At 31.4% G+C, this 20,406-nt stretch overlaps 3 protein-coding genes across 10 annotated transcripts in view; 1 reads left to right on the top strand and 2 right to left on the bottom strand.

Moving 5' to 3' along the window:
* Nucleotides 1-110: 110 nt before the first annotated feature.
* On the bottom strand, nt 111-2,429 carry LOC118074382 (PI-PLC X domain-containing protein 1-like). Its single transcript, XM_035095541.1, has 6 exons — nt 1,917-2,429; nt 1,582-1,839; nt 1,215-1,423; nt 927-1,131; nt 558-843; nt 111-491 (listed from the first exon to the last, which is right to left on the bottom strand). The coding sequence occupies exons 1-6, from the start codon at nt 2,011-2,013 to the stop codon at nt 230-232; spliced, it is 1,317 nt and encodes a 438-aa protein (XP_034951432.1). The 5' UTR covers nt 2,014-2,429; the 3' UTR covers nt 111-229.
* Nucleotides 2,430-5,368: 2,939 nt separating this feature from the next.
* On the bottom strand, nt 5,369-19,313 carry LOC118074608 (insulin-like receptor). 7 transcript variants are annotated; one of them, XM_035095980.1, is made up of 7 exons: nt 18,680-19,313; nt 12,161-13,095; nt 11,583-12,000; nt 10,884-11,037; nt 9,997-10,174; nt 9,738-9,897; nt 5,369-9,653 (listed from the first exon to the last, which is right to left on the bottom strand). In XM_035095980.1, exons 2-7 carry the CDS (start codon nt 12,436-12,438, stop codon nt 6,591-6,593), a joined length of 4,251 nt encoding a protein of 1,416 aa, XP_034951871.1. In that variant the 5' UTR covers nt 12,439-13,095; nt 18,680-19,313; the 3' UTR covers nt 5,369-6,590. The 7 variants fall into 7 exon arrangements, with proteins under 7 accessions (XP_034951871.1, XP_034951870.1, XP_034951873.1 ...); XM_035095979.1 differs by having other exon boundaries at nt 12,161-13,079; XM_035095982.1 differs by having other exon boundaries at nt 12,161-13,079; nt 19,170-19,313.
* The window catches only part of LOC118074609 (uncharacterized), a 78,553-nt gene continuing 74,273 nt past the window's right edge, over nt 16,127-20,406 (top strand). Inside the window, exon 1 of one of the 2 annotated variants that reach the window (XM_035095986.1) lies at nt 16,127-16,353. The gene's annotated coding sequence lies outside the window, so the exon portion shown is untranslated. Of the gene's footprint in view, nt 16,354-18,597; nt 18,658-20,406 lie in introns of those variants that run through there. The other variant, XM_035095987.1, reaches the window with a different exon arrangement.

Here is a 20,406-nt window from a genome sequence, read left to right as displayed (position 1 = left end):
GTTAAAAATCGATACATCTCTGAATAAGTGTAATTGAAATCATGATTTTTAATCTCAAATCAACTATCATAATCTTTTGAACTTGTTATTATGAGTTATTATTATTAGAATCTATTTATAAAAATATTTTTATCTCTATGAGAAATATTTTTTTCCATTCAATATAGAATAATTAATTTTTTTACATGGTTGAATTTACAAATTTAACACTCTAATTTTTAACAAATATCTATGAATAATCTAAATTGGTATAGCAACCAGAAATACGTTTATCATTCCACTTGATTGCAGTTTCGATAATTCCGGTAGCCTTGATAAAATCAACTGCCACGACATTGGCAGTATGTTGCCATACTTCACTGTACCATTCAGTTATGTGCATGTCAACATTTTCTGCCATTAATCTGAGTCCTCCTAATCGGTTAAAAATAACATCAAACGTTGTTGGAGTTAATTGAGCCATTGCTGCTCTAGGTTTTCCTAATCGGCTTCTGCAATGACAATATATTTTTAAAAACTGATATTAAATACAATAAAAATAATAACTAAATCCTCACGTGTAAGAATTTTCTTCTCCAGCTTTAGTTTCTATTCCATTTAAGTGAGTATAAAGATCATCTAAAGTTCTAACATTTCCCCATTGTTGTTCAACTTGCGGCCAAACACTTAAACTAGAAGAAACGATACTTGCATAATCGTAGCTGATAATCAGTCTTTTACCCGTTGACCAAATATCCTCTAAAGTTGTTCTCCATACATTGATTGGTCTCTCTAAATAGTATCCATGAAATTCACGTTCAAGGTAATTTAATAACTCATTATGTGCAGCTATAGATTTGAATCCTAACTCAGGATGAAAATGAATCAAATGTTTACATTTTATCAAAATATTTTTCATCTTTTGTAACAGACTCATTTCTACTTACCGACAGGAAATTCTTGTACATCAAAGATTACAATTTCATCTGTATTGCCAAGAAATAATTTCACATCATCAATTACATTTTGAAGTGGAACTATCCGGATCAGACCGTGATTACCCCAGAAAATCATTTTATTGTTAGGGTAACGACCTACACGAATATCCAAGTAACGTGTTCCATAAATCAGTTGGGCCAAGATATCTTCATCCTATTGATAAATTAAAAATGCTATCAATCGATTAAATAAAAGATAAATGTACAAATAATGATTTTTGTAAACATTGACAATACTTGTGTAATTGTATATTTATCTACGAGCATTTCGCTTTTGAAGTTTAAAAGTTTGGAATAAGCTGCAGAATCATGTGTACCAGGGATAAAAATGTCTTTCATCTTCAACTGACCAAGATTTGTCTTTCTCTGACCCATCCAATTTGGATGCGTCGACAAACAAGTTGTCTTCTTAATAGCATCATTAGTTATCCACGACACGTAGTATTCTAAATCAAATTAATTCATCAAGTAAAACAACATTATGCATTTTTCACTTACTATTGATTGAATAATTAAATACTTTAAACTAAATATTATAAATAAAAATATTTTCTCCTAACTTTCCGATTAGAACTTGTTGATTTTGTTACGTATTTATACTTACGTAAACATTGCTCGTGATAGGTCAAATTAGATGTTGGAACGAAGTCAGCACTAATTCCAGTTTTTTGAAAGCCACGTGCCTTTACAGGCATGAATTGAAATATTTCTTGTTTATTTTTAGTACTTGGATCTCCTTTGAAAAGTTTAATAACATCGCCAGTTTGAATATTAATATTTTTCCAATAAATACCAATTTCTCGAATCATTTCAGTCGACATAAGAGGAGAAATAACAATGCCCATTTCAATTTTATCAATTTCTACATAAAAAATAAGATGAATAGTTTTTTTATTTTATAAAGTATATCTAAAACTATGAATATTTAATAAAACTCACCACTTTCATTATGACAGCTTTCTATAGTCCTGCCACTACTAAAATAAACATGAATGAAAAGCCAAATTATAAAACTTTTCATAATTCTTAAGCACATTTTGTATTAAAGAACTTATCAATATAATTAACAATGTTTGAATTTCAATCAACACTGTGAAAAATGAGAAACAAATAAATATTTCACATTTGCGTCAAAGTTTTATGTTGAAAATTAACAAAGAAACAAAGAATGAAATTTAACGCATTGAATTAGCGTCACCAATCATTCTGAAGCTCTTCCTGTAAATGTCCAGTGAACGCAAATGACCTCGATTGTGACTTTTCAACCAACTTCTTGATGCAGAACTAAATGTCAATGTTCGACACATTCATAATCTAAACACGTGGCGTTAAAATACTAGTATAGATTGAATTACTTTTTTAGTTAGAAATGTTTCTTAAAGCGAGTGTTGGCTGATCCACGGATAATTCTGTACTTCTGAACATTGAACGAGTGGAGGCGAGTATTGTTAGTCATCACTTAAATCTTAAAGTTTTATCAGTTTCAGCAGGTGCATTGACATTTGTTGATGCAGTTGGTCAACAATTATATCAATTTTTATGATATTTATAAACTTCCATTAATAATGTAGGCAATTATTTAATTAGGAAAGTGGGTTAACGAAGTTTTTCTTGGTTAAAAATTTATTAATTAATGATGGTTGGGGAATATTATTTCATTGGTGTCTATTGCTTTGTGAATGGTCTCACTTCAATGTTATTTACGCTCACTTGTTGCACTCCATCCAAGGATACTCCAAGTATTATGTTAAAATCACTCCATAATTATCCATAATCGTTTTATATCGTCATTTGCGATAAAGAAAGAATTATGCAATAGTCCAAGAGTTACAATAATATTTTCAGATTCTGCAGCATTTATTCGCCGATTCTAAAACAAGATAAATAGTTTGCTTGACTTTTTCTACTCATATAAGTATAGTCTTACTTTCTGTTTCAATATAAATATAATTATTAACAGAAAATATGTCTGATGAATAATTTAATTTGTTTGTTTAACATGAATGATAAAAATAGAAATTAATTTTATTTTTTATCTGATTCATGAATCAGAGTAATTATTGTTTACGGAAAATAATTACTTCAGATATTCTTCCTGTATTATTAAAATCATTGATTTTAGAAACTAAGATGTTTTTTTAATTTTTTATTGATATTGCTACTATGATTTAGTCAAACTTTCCGGTCGGCAATTTGACAAGAACAACAAATAGATTATGTAGGCGTAGTACTCACGACCCACAGTCATTTAGAATTGGGAACAAGCAATATAAAAGCCTTGAAGATCGTGTGAGTGCGAAGATGAAGTTGTAGTTTGATTGGAACATTTGATGAATTTGTATTCAAGAGCTTTTACTATTTTAATACTTTTTACGTTTTCAATTAATTTTTCGAATGTCTATTGCCTTTTTTTTTCGTATGATCCTACAATCTGGTAAAATAGAAATCAAATGACGATAATGTTGTGATAGAATCTTCCAAGAAAACTTCATAAATATGTATGAAAATTGAAGTAGGTCTACTATGCCAGAAAAATTTGGTAACATCAGAGAATTCTTTTAATGAGTCATCGTTTCTTCCATTCGTTCACACTGTTTCATAAGAAAAAGAAATAACTTATTTTAAAATTTTAATGAAAAAAAATTTTTATTAATTCTTATGATATAATTTTTGTATTTGCACATATATATTTTATAAATGTTTATAGTAACTTAATAATATTATATAATTAATTAATCTAGTAATTATTAGGGTAAAATAAATAAAACAAGTTTTGATTAGGGTTTAAATATTTCCCTTTATTAAAAAACTGAAAAAAAAACGAAAAAACTTCTGTGAGAGTAACAAACTTTTGGCTTATGTGACTAGTTGTAATACTCAGCGGCAATACTAAATTAGTGTAATGTATGCGGTGTGTGGGATTAACAATGGGATAAGGGACAAACAGTAAGATACAATCAGTCTATTCAGAGAATTTATAGTAAAAATCTTGAAAATAAAAATGTAATCAACGGGCTATTAATTTTGAGACGGTTTAAGATAAAAGTAACAAAATGTATAAATCAATGCGTTTGTAATATTCAATGATTGAGGAATAAGAGAACGCGGGAATTGAATAATTTAACTTACGGGTTAGAGTTACATAAATATTTTAACTAATTTACAATTAATTTTTTATAGTCTTTGTCTTGGAAGACACGGTATGGCAGGATTTTTGATTAGGAATTAAACATCGTGTTTATTTTCAGTTAAACGCAATGTTTATAGTTACGGTTTCGTAGTCTATTTATTATAATTTTTGAGAGCTCTGTTATAATTTGATGAAAAAAATATAACGCTCGCACGCACGTCCACACCATCTATACAGTACACTAATAAATTTTTTATCAATTTTACAGAGCATAATATAACAGTAAAATATTCTCTTATTTAATGAATGAGATGAAATGCTAATTCCTTTGATGAATTGGTATTTTTGTTTTCTTTAAATATTAGCCAATAGTTAATTTTATATACATGTTTCTCTTGAACAATGATTAATAATTCTTTTAAGTATGCAGTCTATTTTTCATGGTACTGATAAAATATTTTAATCAGCGGAAAAAAATTCGCGAGGGCAATCGATGATATGTAATGACAGGTAATCGAAATGAGAACGATAATAATAAGATAATTTTAATTTAAATCTTAATTAAGGTGAGAATTTTTAATCATAATTCTTATTAATTTATTTTTAATATCGGTGCCGAAATTTTGAATAATTTTTTCGATCATTCTTACGAAAGATTTATAAAAAATTCGATTTCCTGTCTTAAGGCACCAAATGGCCACATATTTAACATGAGACCTTAATTTTAACTAACATTAAAATATAATATATATATATTTATATTAGCGCCTTATTAATTAATAATATATAATATAAATCATATAATATAATATATATATATATATATATATAATATATAATAGTATATACTATGTGCATATATAAATCTGCTTTCTTTATACATTTTACAAGTGGTTGCAAAATTTATTGTTGAACTATCGATTCGACTTGCTCTATTGATTTAATTATCTTACTTTATTTAAATATTTAAATAAAAATTGTGCTATGTGGCAAATCTATTCGCATACTCTTAACTGACTGAACACTCCGGTTTTTATGTAAATCTAGTGTTACTGTAATCATTTATTTGACTATTGCTTTTTTTGTAAAACTTTTTGATCAAAAATGCATGATTTTGAATATCATCTTTATATTCATTTTTTTCTTATCGTGTAACCAACAATGATATAATTAAATTTAATCGATTCTTTACGCGTGCACCATTTACAATAGCAGTCAAATTTTATAAAAATTTATTCTTTTTTTTTTTTGTATATTTTTCTTTTTTTCCTATAAAATTTTCAACGAAGCGTTTTTATCTCTTTGTCTCTCTCTTTCTCTTTTTCTATACAAATACAAAGAATCTTAAATTATTATTTTGTTTCGTTTTCTGTACAAATATCTATCCAAATAACTGATTAATGATTAACACAAGATGCAATTGATTGTTTAAACAGAAATAACATTTATCTGGATTTATGTACAAAATAGGATAGCTATGATAAAAAATTAAAAAAATGAAAAACAAACGATAACAAGTGAGCGACATATAAAACATTAACATCATTCAGGAAAATTAAAACTGAAGGAACACAAGTGACTGTATCGTAAACCTATGTATTGCATTGTCGAGTTTAAATTAGCCAGTCTAATGGCAATTAAATTCTACGGAGGTTCAAAGTTTACTGAGTTGTATTATCTTGCACCACATGTAAAAAATTACATATAAAGCACGTAACAGAGGAACTTTGGTGCACGAGCAATGTAAATATAATAACATAGTTCAATTGAGACTTGAATTTATAATTAGAGCCTCCACATTTCGTTTGTAACAAAAAAGAACAAGAATTTGAAAACTGACAAATAATATTGGCTCGGTTGAGGAATGACAAGTTTATACATTTTGATAGAGGAGTGATAGAAAGTCCTCTTTCATAATCTGCTGTCAGAAAAAAAAATGATACGTGCAACAAAAAATTAAAAAGCAATTAATAATCCCTGATAACTAATAACTTAAAAAAAAGAAAATAACATCTGATCGTTGGATGGTTCAGTTTTTTTGTTTTTTTCTTTTCGTAACTAATATAATAATCGTATACATGAACATTATTATTTTTTCGTTATAACAGAGCATAAAAATATTTACGAAAGACGCGAGTTTTTCTTTTTTTTTTTTGTGAAAAGTATCAAAATTTGTTGAAAAATAACTATTATTACTCTATTTATAAACTTTATCTATGTACTTTGGTCATAGAAATTGAACGATTTAAATTTATCTTTTAACCGTTTCTTATTTTTTTATATAAATATATACAAATTCTCGCGTTTTTGTATTTTTTTGCTCCTATAAGTCGACTACAGTTGCCCTGAGAATATCGTTTGTACACACTGAAGTTATATAAACATATAATATTAAAGTTTGCCAAATTTCTAAACACTTGACAATATTTAAATTTAAATTTTAAAAAAATTTTGTCTGCCTATGACGTAATAATTTTTATAAATTACTGATCCAAAGGTACGTCTTCCAAGGCAAGTACATTACCAAAATGTTGGAATCCATTTTTGAAAATTCGATTTCTGCTGGCACCAGTTCTTGTTTGATCCAGTAGTGTCACATTATCCTCAAATTCACGTACCCAACGAGCTGTTTCATTCCCCCAGTGGAAGCGAATTGGGGCAGCATGATGATACACTTTTTTAATACCTAAATTTCGTGTTTCTATACCTTCTTCCGAATGATAGAAAGATTTTTCACAAAAGTCTTGGGCTAAAAACGGCTCAAGTTCAGCAATAATTTCCATAAAGGTTGGTCTTTCACTTGGACGCCATTTAAAACACTTTTCCATCAATTTCAAAATAATTTCTGGACAATTTCTTGGAATATTCACAATTCCTTTACGTAACACATGATTTAGTACGTCATCATTTGAAAAACCTTGATAAGGAAGCTCGCCCATAGTAAGAATTTCATAGAGAACAACACCAAAGGACCATACATCAGAATCTGATGTGAATACACCATCGGAAAGGTTTTCCGGTGCCATCCAACGAATAGGAAGCAGGCCTTTTTGGCCAATCTTATAATAATCAGTCTCATAAATGTCCCTGGCCATTCCGAAGTCTCCTATTTTGCATACAAGATTCTTCGAGACCATACAATTTCTTGCTGCCAAGTCTCTGTGAACAAATTTTTTAGACTCGAGGTATGCCATACCGTCGGCAATTTCTCCAGCCATCCTGACGATCCTTGACACTTCTAGAGATGATTCTGTGTCTCGAATCCTCCTCAGGTACGACTTTAAGTCACCATTCTCCATGAGCTCCATTATTACATATGGCGGATTGCCTTCAGAAATCACGCCTAACAATTTAATTATATGATAGGTTGAAAAATTCTTCATTACTGAAGCTTCATTAAGGAATTCATTTTTATCGTCTTCAGTATAATTTTCTGGAATAGTTTTAATAGCAACATGTTCAGTGCCATTGAGAACTCCTCGGTAAACCATACCGAAATGACCTAGCCCAAGCTCTTCACAAATTTTAATACTCTCTCTAGGCACTTCCCAATTGTCTCTTACATATTTACTTTCAATATAATCCGGATTAACACTAGCAATTAGTCGTGCTTGTTGCCTCTTCTTCTTGGCAGTTATATAAGATAGATAACCTGCGATAATTGCAATCACTAAAATAGACAAAGCTACCAATACTGAAATTAACGGTATGTTATCGTCTTTTACATCAATACTAAAATAAAATGCTTGCGACCAATTGCCGTCTCCCGCAAGCGATGTAGACCGCATTCTTAAACTATACTTTCCGGGACTGAGATTCGAGATAGAATAAGTTCCTCGTTTCCGACGATGTACTCCTTCTGGAATGCAGATGGTGTTCTTTTTTGCATTTGGTACATTGAGATTCGTATACTCGATAGTGTATGCTACTGTCAGACCATTTGGATCCGGTACTGGCTCCCAGGTGATGATAACAATCGTGTCATTTGACACATACGCCTTTAAATTATTAACGTTATCAGCACTGAGTTTTTCTTTAGTTCTTGAATTAGTATACTGAATCGTAGAACATAATTGACTGCCATTATTGAGTTTCTCACCACACGCTGCCACAGAAATTGTATAGAGAGAGTAATGTCGAAGTTTCTTGAGAAGATATGAACTACTATTGGCACTTGAATTAAATATAAACGAGTAATACGTATTATTGTATATTCGAGTCTCTGAGTCATCGAGGCTTTTTTTCTTTATATCTGAATTCTGTGTTGATATTCGTAATGACAGACTGTCACTAAAATTTGACTTCTCTTCTACTATATAACGATGAAAGTCACAATAATTCTTTTTACCATGTGAAAGGTAACTTATTGTCATATTATCATTACAAAATATTTCGAATTTTTTTGACGTAGGCTCTTGAGGTTCTTTCATACAACAGGATTCACTTTTAGGAACTATAACAGGTGTTTTTACAGTAACTTCTGGCACTTCTGGAACCTCTGGCGCTACTAAACCATTTTTGCAGTAATCTCGAGTAAGAAGGAAGTCGTCGTCTTCTGATCTGAGATATCCAAAGATAATATACTTGGCTATTGGTCCGTTTGGTTGATCTGGTGGATTCCACTTGACTACTATCTCAGAATCGCTTGCAGGAAATGAGATAACGTCTGTTGGAACCGATGGAACGTCTGCTTCTGTTCTAAAGTAAATTATCTCTGATTGCCCTGTTGGACTGCGGAATGAATTTTTATTTCTTACCGCTAATGTTTTAACATAAACTGCATATTTTGTATAAGGCTTAAGATCAGTTATTGACTTGGATACAACTGAAGTTGAAGAATTTGTTGATGGAATTTCTACGTCAACAATTTGCCAGTTGTTATTACCACAAGAATTTGCCTCAAAAGTAATATTTTCGTTCTCAGTTTCTATATAATTTAGGAGATAACTCAAAAGTCTTTGACCGTCTCTTGGATTATAAACTTCCCACTCAAAAGTTGCGTCACTTGATCCTTTTTGTTTTACAGTAATGTTTATGTTCACAATATCACAAGCAACTTTTTCTCCATTTGAGTCTGGCTGAATCTCTAATTCTGTGAAGTTAGTTATTCCTACCATGTTAGCTAAAGCGGTAATTTTTGACATACATAGCTTTGGATTGTAATGAAAAAACATTCGACCGTTGGTGATTTGAATTTTTTGATTTTCGCCAAATAAATTCGAGAGATTCGGATTATCTAAAATTATGAGACTTGCGTTATTCATCTCTAATTTTTCACCCTTGATGACTCGTAGCTTCTTCAAGAAACTTAATGTTGATATAGCAAAAGAGTGAGTGACTTTCAAATATCCAGTTATTTCTTCGATATTTCCAAAAGCATTTGTGAGTTCGTTTATTATATTAGGATTACCATTTCGTATTCGAAATTCAAGCCCACCGTCGATTACTGTCACCCCACGAAATGTTTGAGCGTCTGATATATGACGAATTATACCGCCTTTGGCTACTTTTCTACAAGTTCCATTGCAGGATTTACAAGTTGTAATCTGTAAATTATTTCCAATTTAAATTTCACTTTAAAACTAAATTTAAATTTAAATTGTCCTTTGGATTTATCTATTTTTACTTACATTATTTTGATCAAGTGTTTCTTCATAACCATCTGGACACTGACTAATGCATAGACCATTAAATGTTCGCCATTTTCTCTTATCTTCCTTATTTTGCCGAAGATTATTCATCTTCAAGCACATTTCCTCAGTAATGCATCGCCGAGAAACGTAAGCGTACCTGAGATATGAAAAACTTATTTATTGTCGCATTTGTTATGTTTATAAAAAGTTCTTTTTACACTAAAATAAATGTTATAGATAAAAAAAAAGTACTTACAAATGCGGCGGACATTTCTCTACACATCTATCGTCCACACGGAAATTTTTGCAAACATAACAGTCTTTATCAGTTGGTCCAAAACAATCAGCAAGACATTGAGGATGGCATACCGGTTTAGACACTTTTTGACAGTCTTTTGCAGTCCAACAGTGACCATCTGGGCAAGAAGGACAGCCTGGAAAATTTTTAAATTGTAATGAAAATGATAATTTACATAAAAGTATCATAACATGAAACTTAAATGAATAAAAATAATTTCAAGTAAAGATATAAAGTTTAATAGAAAATGAGTAAAAACCGAATCAAAATGAAATTAATTTTACATTTTTATAATGTAAATAACTGCACATATTTTTGTGGTATCAGAAATGCTTATTTACAATTTAATATTGGAATTTAGATGATAAAATGATCAATTTTCTCGATTATATTCTCGCACTTTCATAAAATAAATTTAGAAAATAGATAAGTGGTAGTGAAACGTTGCACAGTTATTTATTTTTATCGGTAACTGTAATTACCAATTTGAAAACTTATTACTCTACATGTATCTTTATAAACAGTACAATATTTGCTCATGTAACTAGACCTTAAAGTTCATCTAATACAAGTATGTAAAACAGGTTTCAAACATGAATATTTTATCAACACATTCAAATTCTTCTTATTATCTTATTAATACCGAATGTAAAATATATACCATGAATTTACTAACAAAAAATGCATTTATCGATTTTTTCTACTACGTTTATATAGCCACACATTACACAATTTTAATAAACTTTAGATAATTTTTGGTTAAATGCAATAATTTACAATTTTTATAAAACATTTCAATATCGGATTAAAAATAATAAATATTACTATTGTATTTTATCTCTTACCCGGACAAGAACTAGGATTTCCATTATCCTTGATGAAGTTTTCTCCTGCAACGACAATTTCATTCCAATCTATTGTATTTGTATAGCAGAGTGATGGATTTTTTTCGATTCTCACAGCACCACGTAGAATCTTAGTTAGCTTTGTTAATCCAATCTGTAAATTTAAAGAATATTGTTTGTTTTAGCTTCAAGATGCAACCCTGAGACTGATTGTGTGAAGGGAGTTGAGATAGTTATTTAATTTAGTTAAATGGTTAACGGTATTTGACCTACCAATTAACCGGTCGAGACCGATGAATTAACTAGAAGACACAAAATGCGAAGATTTTGCGTGGGAATAACGATTGATGGAAGGAGAGAAAGAAACCGCATAAAGTAAGAGCAAAGTTGGGTTGAGATTGATTGTACGTGATGTGAGTCAAAATCGATCAATCTACAGACTTGTGTACTGTATGTGCAGTAAAAGTATCACTTAATCAATATTTTTATCATTTAATATGACGTACAAAAACCAATATTTGTCTAACTTATAAGAAATTTTTGATTTTTTAAAGATTTATCTTATTTAGCATAGTATTGACACAAAACATACAGATAATTGATTATTAATAGAGTTATTTGGAAAAGTATTTTAGAATTAAAGTATATTTTGTTGTTTTGATAGCTGAGTTTTTAATGTATTGTTTAAATAAAATTTACCTCTTGTAAATTTTGTAGCTCGTAAATCATGAAGGAATAGTCAGTTAGAAGAAGATCCCCTCTTATAACTTCTAAATTTGGAAATAATGTATTTAAAGTGCGAAGATTTGTCACACGAAATAATAATAAATATCCTGTAATCTCCCTTAATTTTGGAAAACTAATATTCTGAAAATCTGTCTCTGTATTATTATCCATCAAAACTATTTGAAGAAAACCTTCAATAATCCGACAATCTTTTAACATCTCAAAGTTATCAACTCGATTTCGTATATCGACATTTTGACAAATTCCATCGGCTATTGTAACATTTTTTATTTTTTTCCCTTTGATTGTAATCTTTTGGTCTGGCTTCAGTTTTTTAGCCGGCAGGGTCGATTGGATCGTTTGGTGTACGATCACTTCCGAATCTTCAGAACTGCAATAAAAAAATACAACAATATATTTTGTAGCAAAATCATCATTATTTTAGAATGACATCAACTAATTATACAGAACTTTTTTAAAATTTTTATTAAATATAAAAATAATTTTTTAATATAATATAAAAATGCATGGAGAAAATTAAAAGAAAATACCTTGGGACATTTATAGCTCGATTGTTCTTGTATCCAGAGCTATTATCTTCTAATACTTGAGGAACATCCTCATTCTCTTCGGGATTAATTTTCTCCATGAAATCCGGATCATATTTTCCCTTTGACGTTTTATCTCGATATTTACTGAATACTTTAGGATATCGCCGGTCCTTGGAATTAACTTCCAGCTGATGGTCATCCGCAGTCGTTGAAAATGCTAAACAAGATACGATGCCGAGAGTAAGTAACACCGGCAAAAGTAGTTTCCGTGTCTTCATCTTGTCGCTTCATGGACACGATTTTCACTGATTTATTCTCACGTCCGTCGGTTTCGTCGAAGATGTCGCGACGTTGTCCCTACCACCCAAACGCACTTGCTCTGTCTTTTCTTCTTCGTCTCTCTCCACGAAATTAAATCTTGGGTTGCAACGTTTTACGGTCTAGATGTGTCACGTCTTCGTCATCGATACAATCACGACAATTACACGATGTCTTCCTTCCTTTTCTTAAATATTTAAAAGCTTTTCTTCTCCTCTTTTGTTCTTCTCGTTTTTCTGCGCTGTTTCTTTCTTATATTCTATTAACACACTCTTTATTATCACGATCAAAACGTCCCTGTGTCATCTAATTCACGATGAAGAATCCACCAATCCTTGGGCACTATTTTTCGCGAAATCAAAGGCATCAGGACCACTGACACCCAAGTCCTTACGTCTGTTAACAAGTCCAAAACACACATAAGGACGACTTTTTATTATTATTGTTTATGAGAATATTTATTTATCAAATATTCAATAGTAATAGTAGTCTTTCGTAAATTCAATCGTCGTTGTCACAATTAGAACAACTTTTTATTAAATATAAAAAATTTCCTAGATTTCGTCATGATGCCACTGAGAAATCCTGGCTCTCTCTCTATCTGAAAAATAAAATAACTAATTTTAATCTTATTGAATAATATAATGGCAATTATTTTATCTTATTTTATTTAATATTAATCGCTTGCTTTGTATCAATAATTGATTTGTTTACTTTATCGGAAAGAATAGATGCATTGTTTGTACTAAAGTATAATTATTGATTTATTTTCTAGTCCGGTAAGGAATTTTTTCAACATTAATTGTTTTTATTGTGGTATCGATTTTGATTAAACGTGGACATATATTTAGTTATGGAGTAGAGTCTAGATAGCAAGAACTATTTCTAATGTATCTTTAGCATTATTATCACGGTACATGGATAATATTTTATCAGGCGCATGAAAGTGAAGGAAAAAACTGGAGTGAAAGGTGTATTTATTTTTATTTGCTTTGTATCTCTTTCAGTGCCAACTTGATTAAAGTGCGAATCAAGGTTGCATAAGCCTCATCAGTTAACGAAAAAGCGAAAAGATAGAAATGAAGATGAAGAAGAGAATGACAAGAAGTTTATAAGGGTTAAAAGAAAGATGACTTTTGGAGTTTGATTAATCAGATGCACTTCGTAATAATGAATAGAAAAAGAAATGATGTCAAAGAATTGTGAGAAACTTTACTACATTTGCTTCCGTTGAATTATCAGTCGCGAATCCGCCCATTCATAATTTCTCGCGATAACAAACCCACTACTACATCAATAGTTTTACAGAAAAATACAGTATGAGAAGTATAGATATAGATACACATGGAATAAAAAGAGTTTATGAACAGTTGCTATCTTCTTTTCATGTTCATTCCTCCTGCTTTGATATTTTTCTCTGTTTCGTTTATCTTTTCCATTCTCGAGGCTAACTTCCTTTTCAATTCTTTCACTTGGATGACGCACCACTTTGTGCCGAGGTAAACCTCTCTGGTATAATTTTTTATTTTTTTTTTCACGTCATTATAATTAATATTTTCATTTTTTTTGTTTTTTTATATACCTAATAAACTGGCATACTTAATTACTCTAATAATTTCTTTATCCAGAGACACATTGAAAATAATTATAATTCATTAAATCGATTAATTTATTGATTTAACAATTAATCTTATTATAAGTTTTTATTGTTTCAGGCATTAATTTTTAGGATAATTGAATAAAATATACATTATACATTTAATTTTGTAAAAAATACAATGTTTTTGTTTTGGAGAATATAATACTGAAATTGAAATTCAGAAAGAAAAAACTGATAATCGGAAGTGTGAAAAAAAATCAAGTAATTTTACAAGCAATAATTGAATCTTGAAAGAAATTTAAATATCACTGATAATTTTATTTTTCTCTGAATTTATTCAATAAAGTCGTATAATATTTCTCTCTTGTTCTCCCTTGTATTTCGAGAGTCCGCGTCATCAGCCAAGATAAATACGACTGTTCTCGGTGAAGAGAGAGACATACCCAAAGATGGGGATTGCGATGTGCATCGGGGCCATGGGAATCAGAGCGATTAGAATTAGAAGTGTCGCGTCGCGACGAGACTTCAAGGGGTAAATAGAAAGAGGGAAAGAGGAGGAAAAAGTAAAGAGTACAAGGAGGTGCTTATGCGTCTTGGATTGCGTCGAGTCACACTGAACAGCGCGTCGTGAGTGCGCTGTAGTGAAAAGCAGCAACTTATGATTATTAGAGCTGCTTACGTTGTTGCTCATACCCACAAGACAATTACAATCACATGTCCACGCGCCCGCGTGCTGCCGCGAGATCAAGAGAAACATAAAAAAAACTACATTACAGAGAGCAGTGGGGCAAGCCGACACAACTCCGACACTTCGACAAACAAAAGCCCCTCTCCTTATCTTACGTGACAGGAACGGGTAATCGACCGAATTGGATCGAAGCCTCTTCATCTGTCTTTCATCTCTGTCTTGCTCTTTTTAACTCTACTATAAACTTCTCTTACGATGATATTATGAGCAAGTAAACCGTCGACGTCGTCACGAGCATAGAATTGTTTTCCCGATCACGCCGACAGCACGACTCTTACGCAAGTTTATTTTCACGGTGTTAAATTGCCAAGAACTTTTTTTTTTTTATTCATATTAGGGAAATAATCACTTTAATGTCATTTCTTTGCTCATCCCGGATCTTTTGAATGATATTTTTGTTGGATTTTTTCGATTAAATAATAAATTAAGAAAATTCCTTGAAATAGTATTAAAATGACTTAACAACTCACTTTATTAATCACAGAAAAGTCATTGAGAAATTTATATACAGATAAATATTTGTAATTGAGTTGTAAAAAAATATTTTCACAAAAACAATCCATGAAATCTGATTACCAAAGCTTTGACGTCAAATTCTCAGAATTTATAAAAATATTTTTATTTATTCATTTTCAATATTAATAAAAAGTTATAATTGAAAAGCAAATTTTTTTTTTTTATAATTCGTTCTATTAATAGATAACAATGGAAATGTTTTTAATGTCCTTGCTAATTGGAATACCAAATATAATTTACTAAAAGTAACTATGAAAATTTATTCAATTATAAACATTTATTTTATTAATGTACTGGAGTATTTTATCAGAAAAAATTCCAATTTCAAAAAGTCAATGACTTTCTAGGTAAAAAAAAAAATATGCTATGAAATGAGAAAATAACAAAAAGTATGATTCAACAAATTTTTCATTTATAATTCGTTAATATACATTTGTTGATGAGGTGACGCAGAATGTCTTTAGATTGCGACAGACTGCGCAGTTCACGCACTTTTCCCTTCTCTTTCTTTCGTCTTCTTGTACGTAAACTTTCCCTCTCACTTCAAGCTGAACATAAACAACTATGGGGACGAAACATAGTGGAGAGAAGGCGATGAGAAGAGAAGAAGAAAGGGAAAACACGCATGCATGAAAGAGACAGAAATAAGAAAAAGGACAAGAGTGATCAATGTGATCATGCGCAGCACAACATATTTTTCACCGGCGCATTTGGACGCGAAGACGTGTAGGCTGCTGGAAACACGAAAAGTCCGTGTATTTTATTGCGGATGATAGTAGTGTCGGTAGTGCAGAGTGGCCTGGTATGCGCGCAGGAGCGAGACGGAAAGAGGATAAGTGAGACGACTAGAAAAGAGGGACGAGGAGAATGCCAAGGGAGCTGAGAAAAACATCGGACGCGTCCGACATTGTGGCGCATCTACGTTTCACGTCACGTTTTCAACGGCCATCCGTGATCGATTCATGCTAAAACTCAAAATAATCATCGTACTTGCATTATGATACTGCCTATGTAAGTTTAAACATGTTCCAATCATTTTTACTCCCGGTTTTTAGTGAAAAAGTTTAGCCGATTCGCAGAGCACCAACAATACACACCAACAGTCATATAATTACTTGAAAAGATGTTTGTTTGCCAATTGACACATTTTTAGTGATTCTTGAATGTAGATTATAACTACAATCCACATGAGTTAAAAAATATTCAAAGCTTCAATGAGATTAGTAATCAGGCTGAAGTGGATCATGATAAGCACACTCATGATTTTATTTTCCATTCACAATGGTAAGATTTACTAGAAAAAAGAATCACTGCTATGACACTTGACCGACAAATTTGACTGGAACGATTGACAAACGCGCGTGGACAGTCCCACGGATTGCTCGTAATTTTCTTTTGAGTCAACTGGTAGCACATAGGACGTGTGCTGGAGAGCAGGTTGTTGTACGAGAACACGTTGGAATTCGGATTATTTTGAACTAACGACTGCCGTCCACCTCGCGGGACTGGCTCGTGGCGCACATGCCAAGAAACTGACTGAAAGAGGGGGTTCCCCTCTCTTTTCCAAACAGTTAAGTCCGTCTTTTCCGTATCCAGTAAGAGCGAAAAGCAAGAAAAAAAAGGAAGTTAGAAAATGACGATGACGAACGTATGCGACGCGCAAGGGAATCACGTTATAGTGAGCTTTTAAATATATATAACATATACAGAATTATAGGTAAGGATAATTTTGAAGACGTGCTAGAGCGAGTTTCTTTTGTAAAATAAAAAAATTTCCATCCAATTCACGGCCAATGTAAGCGCACATGCCCGTGCAACACACTTATCCTATTCTTTTTTCTTTTACTTGTGTGTCGACACATGTGTATAGTCTATAGAAAAGAAAAGATACCACATATGTATGTATGTATATATATATATATATATATATATATTATATACATATATAAGCTAAGAAACACAAGGGGAGCGTCACCGGAAAGGACGCGTGGGCCCTCGTATATTCGACAATGCTTTCTACGCGAGTATACGATTTCCAACGGATCTGAAAGATGTAGTGCGATTTATTGTGTATTTACATGCCTGCAGCAATACGCATGAATAGACATGATACAAAGGAGGTAAAAAGGATCTTTCGAGGATTCAATCATTTCTTTAAGGAAAAATTTTCCGAAAATAGCTTCTTTGAAAAAATAGTTTTCGTACATGAATTCATATCCAAAGAAATTTTTGTTCGATTTAGAGATTAGGATCATAGAAAACTTCTCTTTTCTATTATATCTATAAAATTTTTAGAAAGTAGAAAAATTATAAGGAAATTTCACAAAATTGTATGCTTTCAAGAAATATCATAAAAGCAATTATTGTTGACTTATAATCTTGACAGATTATTTTAATAAATTCCAACTGAAAATCAATATGATGTTTAAGTTTATTTAATAATATTTACTAGCTGACATTTAATTATTCATGTCATTACAGTAGTTCATGATTGATGTTGAATAATTGTTTCAGTAAAACAATACAACAAAAGTATAATGAAGTTGGATAATTAACTTGGTAATCGTTTAACCAAATTTGATATCTCTAATCAAAGTGAATAACAATAGATATTGATAAATAGACTTGATTAACAAATAAAATATATAAGAAAGTTAAGGAAGATAATTGGTTATGTTTTTTGGAATGTATTTCTTGTCAGATTGACTTGATTAAAGTAAGTATAATGTTAGAAAGAGAGAGAGAGAGAGAAAGCGAGAGAGAGAGAGAGGGTGGATTGAAAATAGGTAAAGTATGATAATGACGATAATGATGACGATGACGACGAAGAACGACGATGCGCCACTGCGGTAAACATTCTCGTATTGCGTAGTGTGCGCTTGAATGGATTACGTCATGCAGCGGTCTCGCGTACTTGTTTACAAGGCGGCTTCCTCTAGTGTGCCTAAAGGATTTAAGTCGAGAGACGAACAGGAGATTTCGTAGAAGGTTTATTCACATATATACTTGTATAAGTTTTTTTTCACTCTCTCCCATTTGAAATATGAATTATGAGTACGAGACGTGCGAGAGCAAGGCTTAACGAAGTAAAGGAAAAACAGAGATGTAAAGTATATAGAGAAAAGAACAGTCGCGCCGATACGTCGCGACGCAAGCGTAGTTTCCTTTCTCATAGATAGAATTACGCTAGATATTTTTTAAAATTATTCCTGACAGAAGAAAACAAATTTTAGTGCACTTAACAGACCACATTCACCAAAACTTCACTAAATACTTCTTGAAGTAAATTTGATAAGAAAGCCAAAGATCAACAAGGTTAGATAGATGCTATTTTTACTTTTATTTTTTCCTCCTGCGTAAAAGAGAAGTGATCAATCGACACTATTCGCCACGTGTGTTCTACGATGAAACCAAGTGTACTGCTGGGTTGAATGCACGTTTTGTGGGCTCCAATAGACGCCCTTACTTTTTCCCAAATACACCTATAACGCACTCTCATACACATGCGCTTTTTTTTTTTTCTATATATTATTCTCCAACCCCGATTTCTTCACACTCTTTTCTATCTCTTTCTCGCATATCAAGCATGGATTGTGCGTTTATTCCCTCGGTACTACGACGTTACTGAGATCTCCCTGCGTGTCTCCGCCGTTTCTTCACGACGATTCCATCTATATTGCCGTCTCGCCAGGTAAAAGCGTCGTATTCGACCACCTTGTATTCTCCCACACGTTTATCCATTTAATGGATGATTATGTATTATCAAATAACTACCGTTAAACCCTTATCCTCGTTTAATCATCTACGTCTTATTGACACTACACTACCTTGTTTGTTTTTGTTTTTATTACTGTATCCTTGTTTTTTATTCGTACACGTATACTTTTAACGTACAAACAACACAAATTGCTTGAAACACGTCGCGCGCTACACAAGCAGACAATACTGACTACTCAGCGGCGACGAACGAGTCAGCTGGTACCGATGTTGACTAAAACATGAGCGTAGGATCAATGGGGCTCAAAAAAGTGGGAGAACACAAGCGCTAACTCTACTTCAATATTAATATCAATGGTAAAGAGAGTGGGGAAACTTGAGAGGGAAATGTCCGTTTCATTTTTCTCGAAAGCCAATGTAATAACTCACTGTGACGTCCTATATTCAATAAATTTCCTTCTTTAATTACTTTACCAATACTATTATACAGAAAACATTATAGTGATTGCATGAATTAAAAGTATACATTGGATTGAAAAGTTATCATCAATCACATTGTTTCTGGGTAAAAGTTGGCAATAAGAAACCCCTTTGACAACAGTCAAATATTTTTTTCTACCGATTGAGTAACTACAGTAGTTTAGAAGATCCCGATTGGTGGCGACAGTTGCTCTGATTACATCTCAAATTTGAATGCATTAGGTTATTTTATTGTTATGGATTTAAATAATTACTGTAATAAAATACTTTTCAATTGATAAAAAAAAATTTCTATTGTTTAATACAGAAATAACAATAAAAAATAGAATTGAGCAAATGAAATGGAAAGGAAAAGTAGATAGTTAATAAAGAAAACAGAATATAAAATTCTAACCTGTGCACAAATGATTCTTTGTCTTTTTATGTGAGATAGAATGCATCGTTTTGCAACCTGAAAACGGAACAATTTTTGAAAAACAACCTTTGTAAAATACATTAAGAGTGAATAAGTAGAATACGCTTAACTAACTTTCTAATAGTAACAACGATAATTACAAATATAGTAATATTAAAATATATGTAATTTTATCTGAGAAATTATTTATCAATAACACATACCGCAATGGAAGGTAGTTGATAATTTATGAGCTCAATTTTTTCATGATTGACGCATACTGATCATTTTAAATAAGAATAAATAATAAGATGTGAGCTTTCACAAAACTTGATACTCACTCATTATATTACATTCCCTCAAATCGAGTACGATTATCTTTATCTTACTATTCAAGTTACTTATTAAAGTGATTTTACATTAAACCTACACCTTCGAACTTCTTGCATTAGTTTGCAATGAATTAAGATTTT

This window comes from Chelonus insularis, unplaced genomic scaffold, assembly GCF_013357705.1.
Source record: "Chelonus insularis isolate UGA/USDA-ARS -01 unplaced genomic scaffold, ASM1335770v1 contig_135_pilon, whole genome shotgun sequence".
Lineage (NCBI taxonomy): Eukaryota > Metazoa > Arthropoda > Insecta > Hymenoptera > Braconidae > Chelonus > Chelonus insularis.
The sequence above is the reverse complement of the archived record's forward strand: the minus strand, read 5'-3'. Positions and strand labels throughout refer to the sequence as shown.

What these genes read in the sequence shown, in the direction of transcription:
- LOC118074608 (XM_035095980.1), bottom strand. Translation starts at nt 12,438, where the DNA reads ATGAAGACACGGAAACTACTTTTGCCGGTGTTACTTACTCTCGGCATC. An exon ending in GAGAAATGTCCGCCGCATTT is followed by an intron (nt 9,898 to 9,996) that starts GTAAGTACTTTT and finishes TTCATATCTCAG; the next exon opens with GTACGCTTACGTTTCTCGGC. An exon ending in AAACACTTGATCAAAATAAT is followed by an intron (nt 9,654 to 9,737) that starts GTAAGTAAAAAT and finishes AATAATTTACAG; the next exon opens with ATTACAACTTGTAAATCCTG.
- LOC118074382 (XM_035095541.1), bottom strand. Translation starts at nt 2,013, where the DNA reads ATGTGCTTAAGAATTATGAAAAGTTTTATAATTTGGCTTTTCATTCAT. An exon ending in AAGCTGTCATAATGAAAGTG is followed by an intron (nt 1,840 to 1,916) that starts GTGAGTTTTATT and finishes TTTTTTATGTAG; the next exon opens with AAATTGATAAAATTGAAATG. An exon ending in ATAAATATACAATTACACAA is followed by an intron (nt 1,132 to 1,214) that starts GTATTGTCAATG and finishes ATTTATCAATAG; the next exon opens with GATGAAGATATCTTGGCCCA.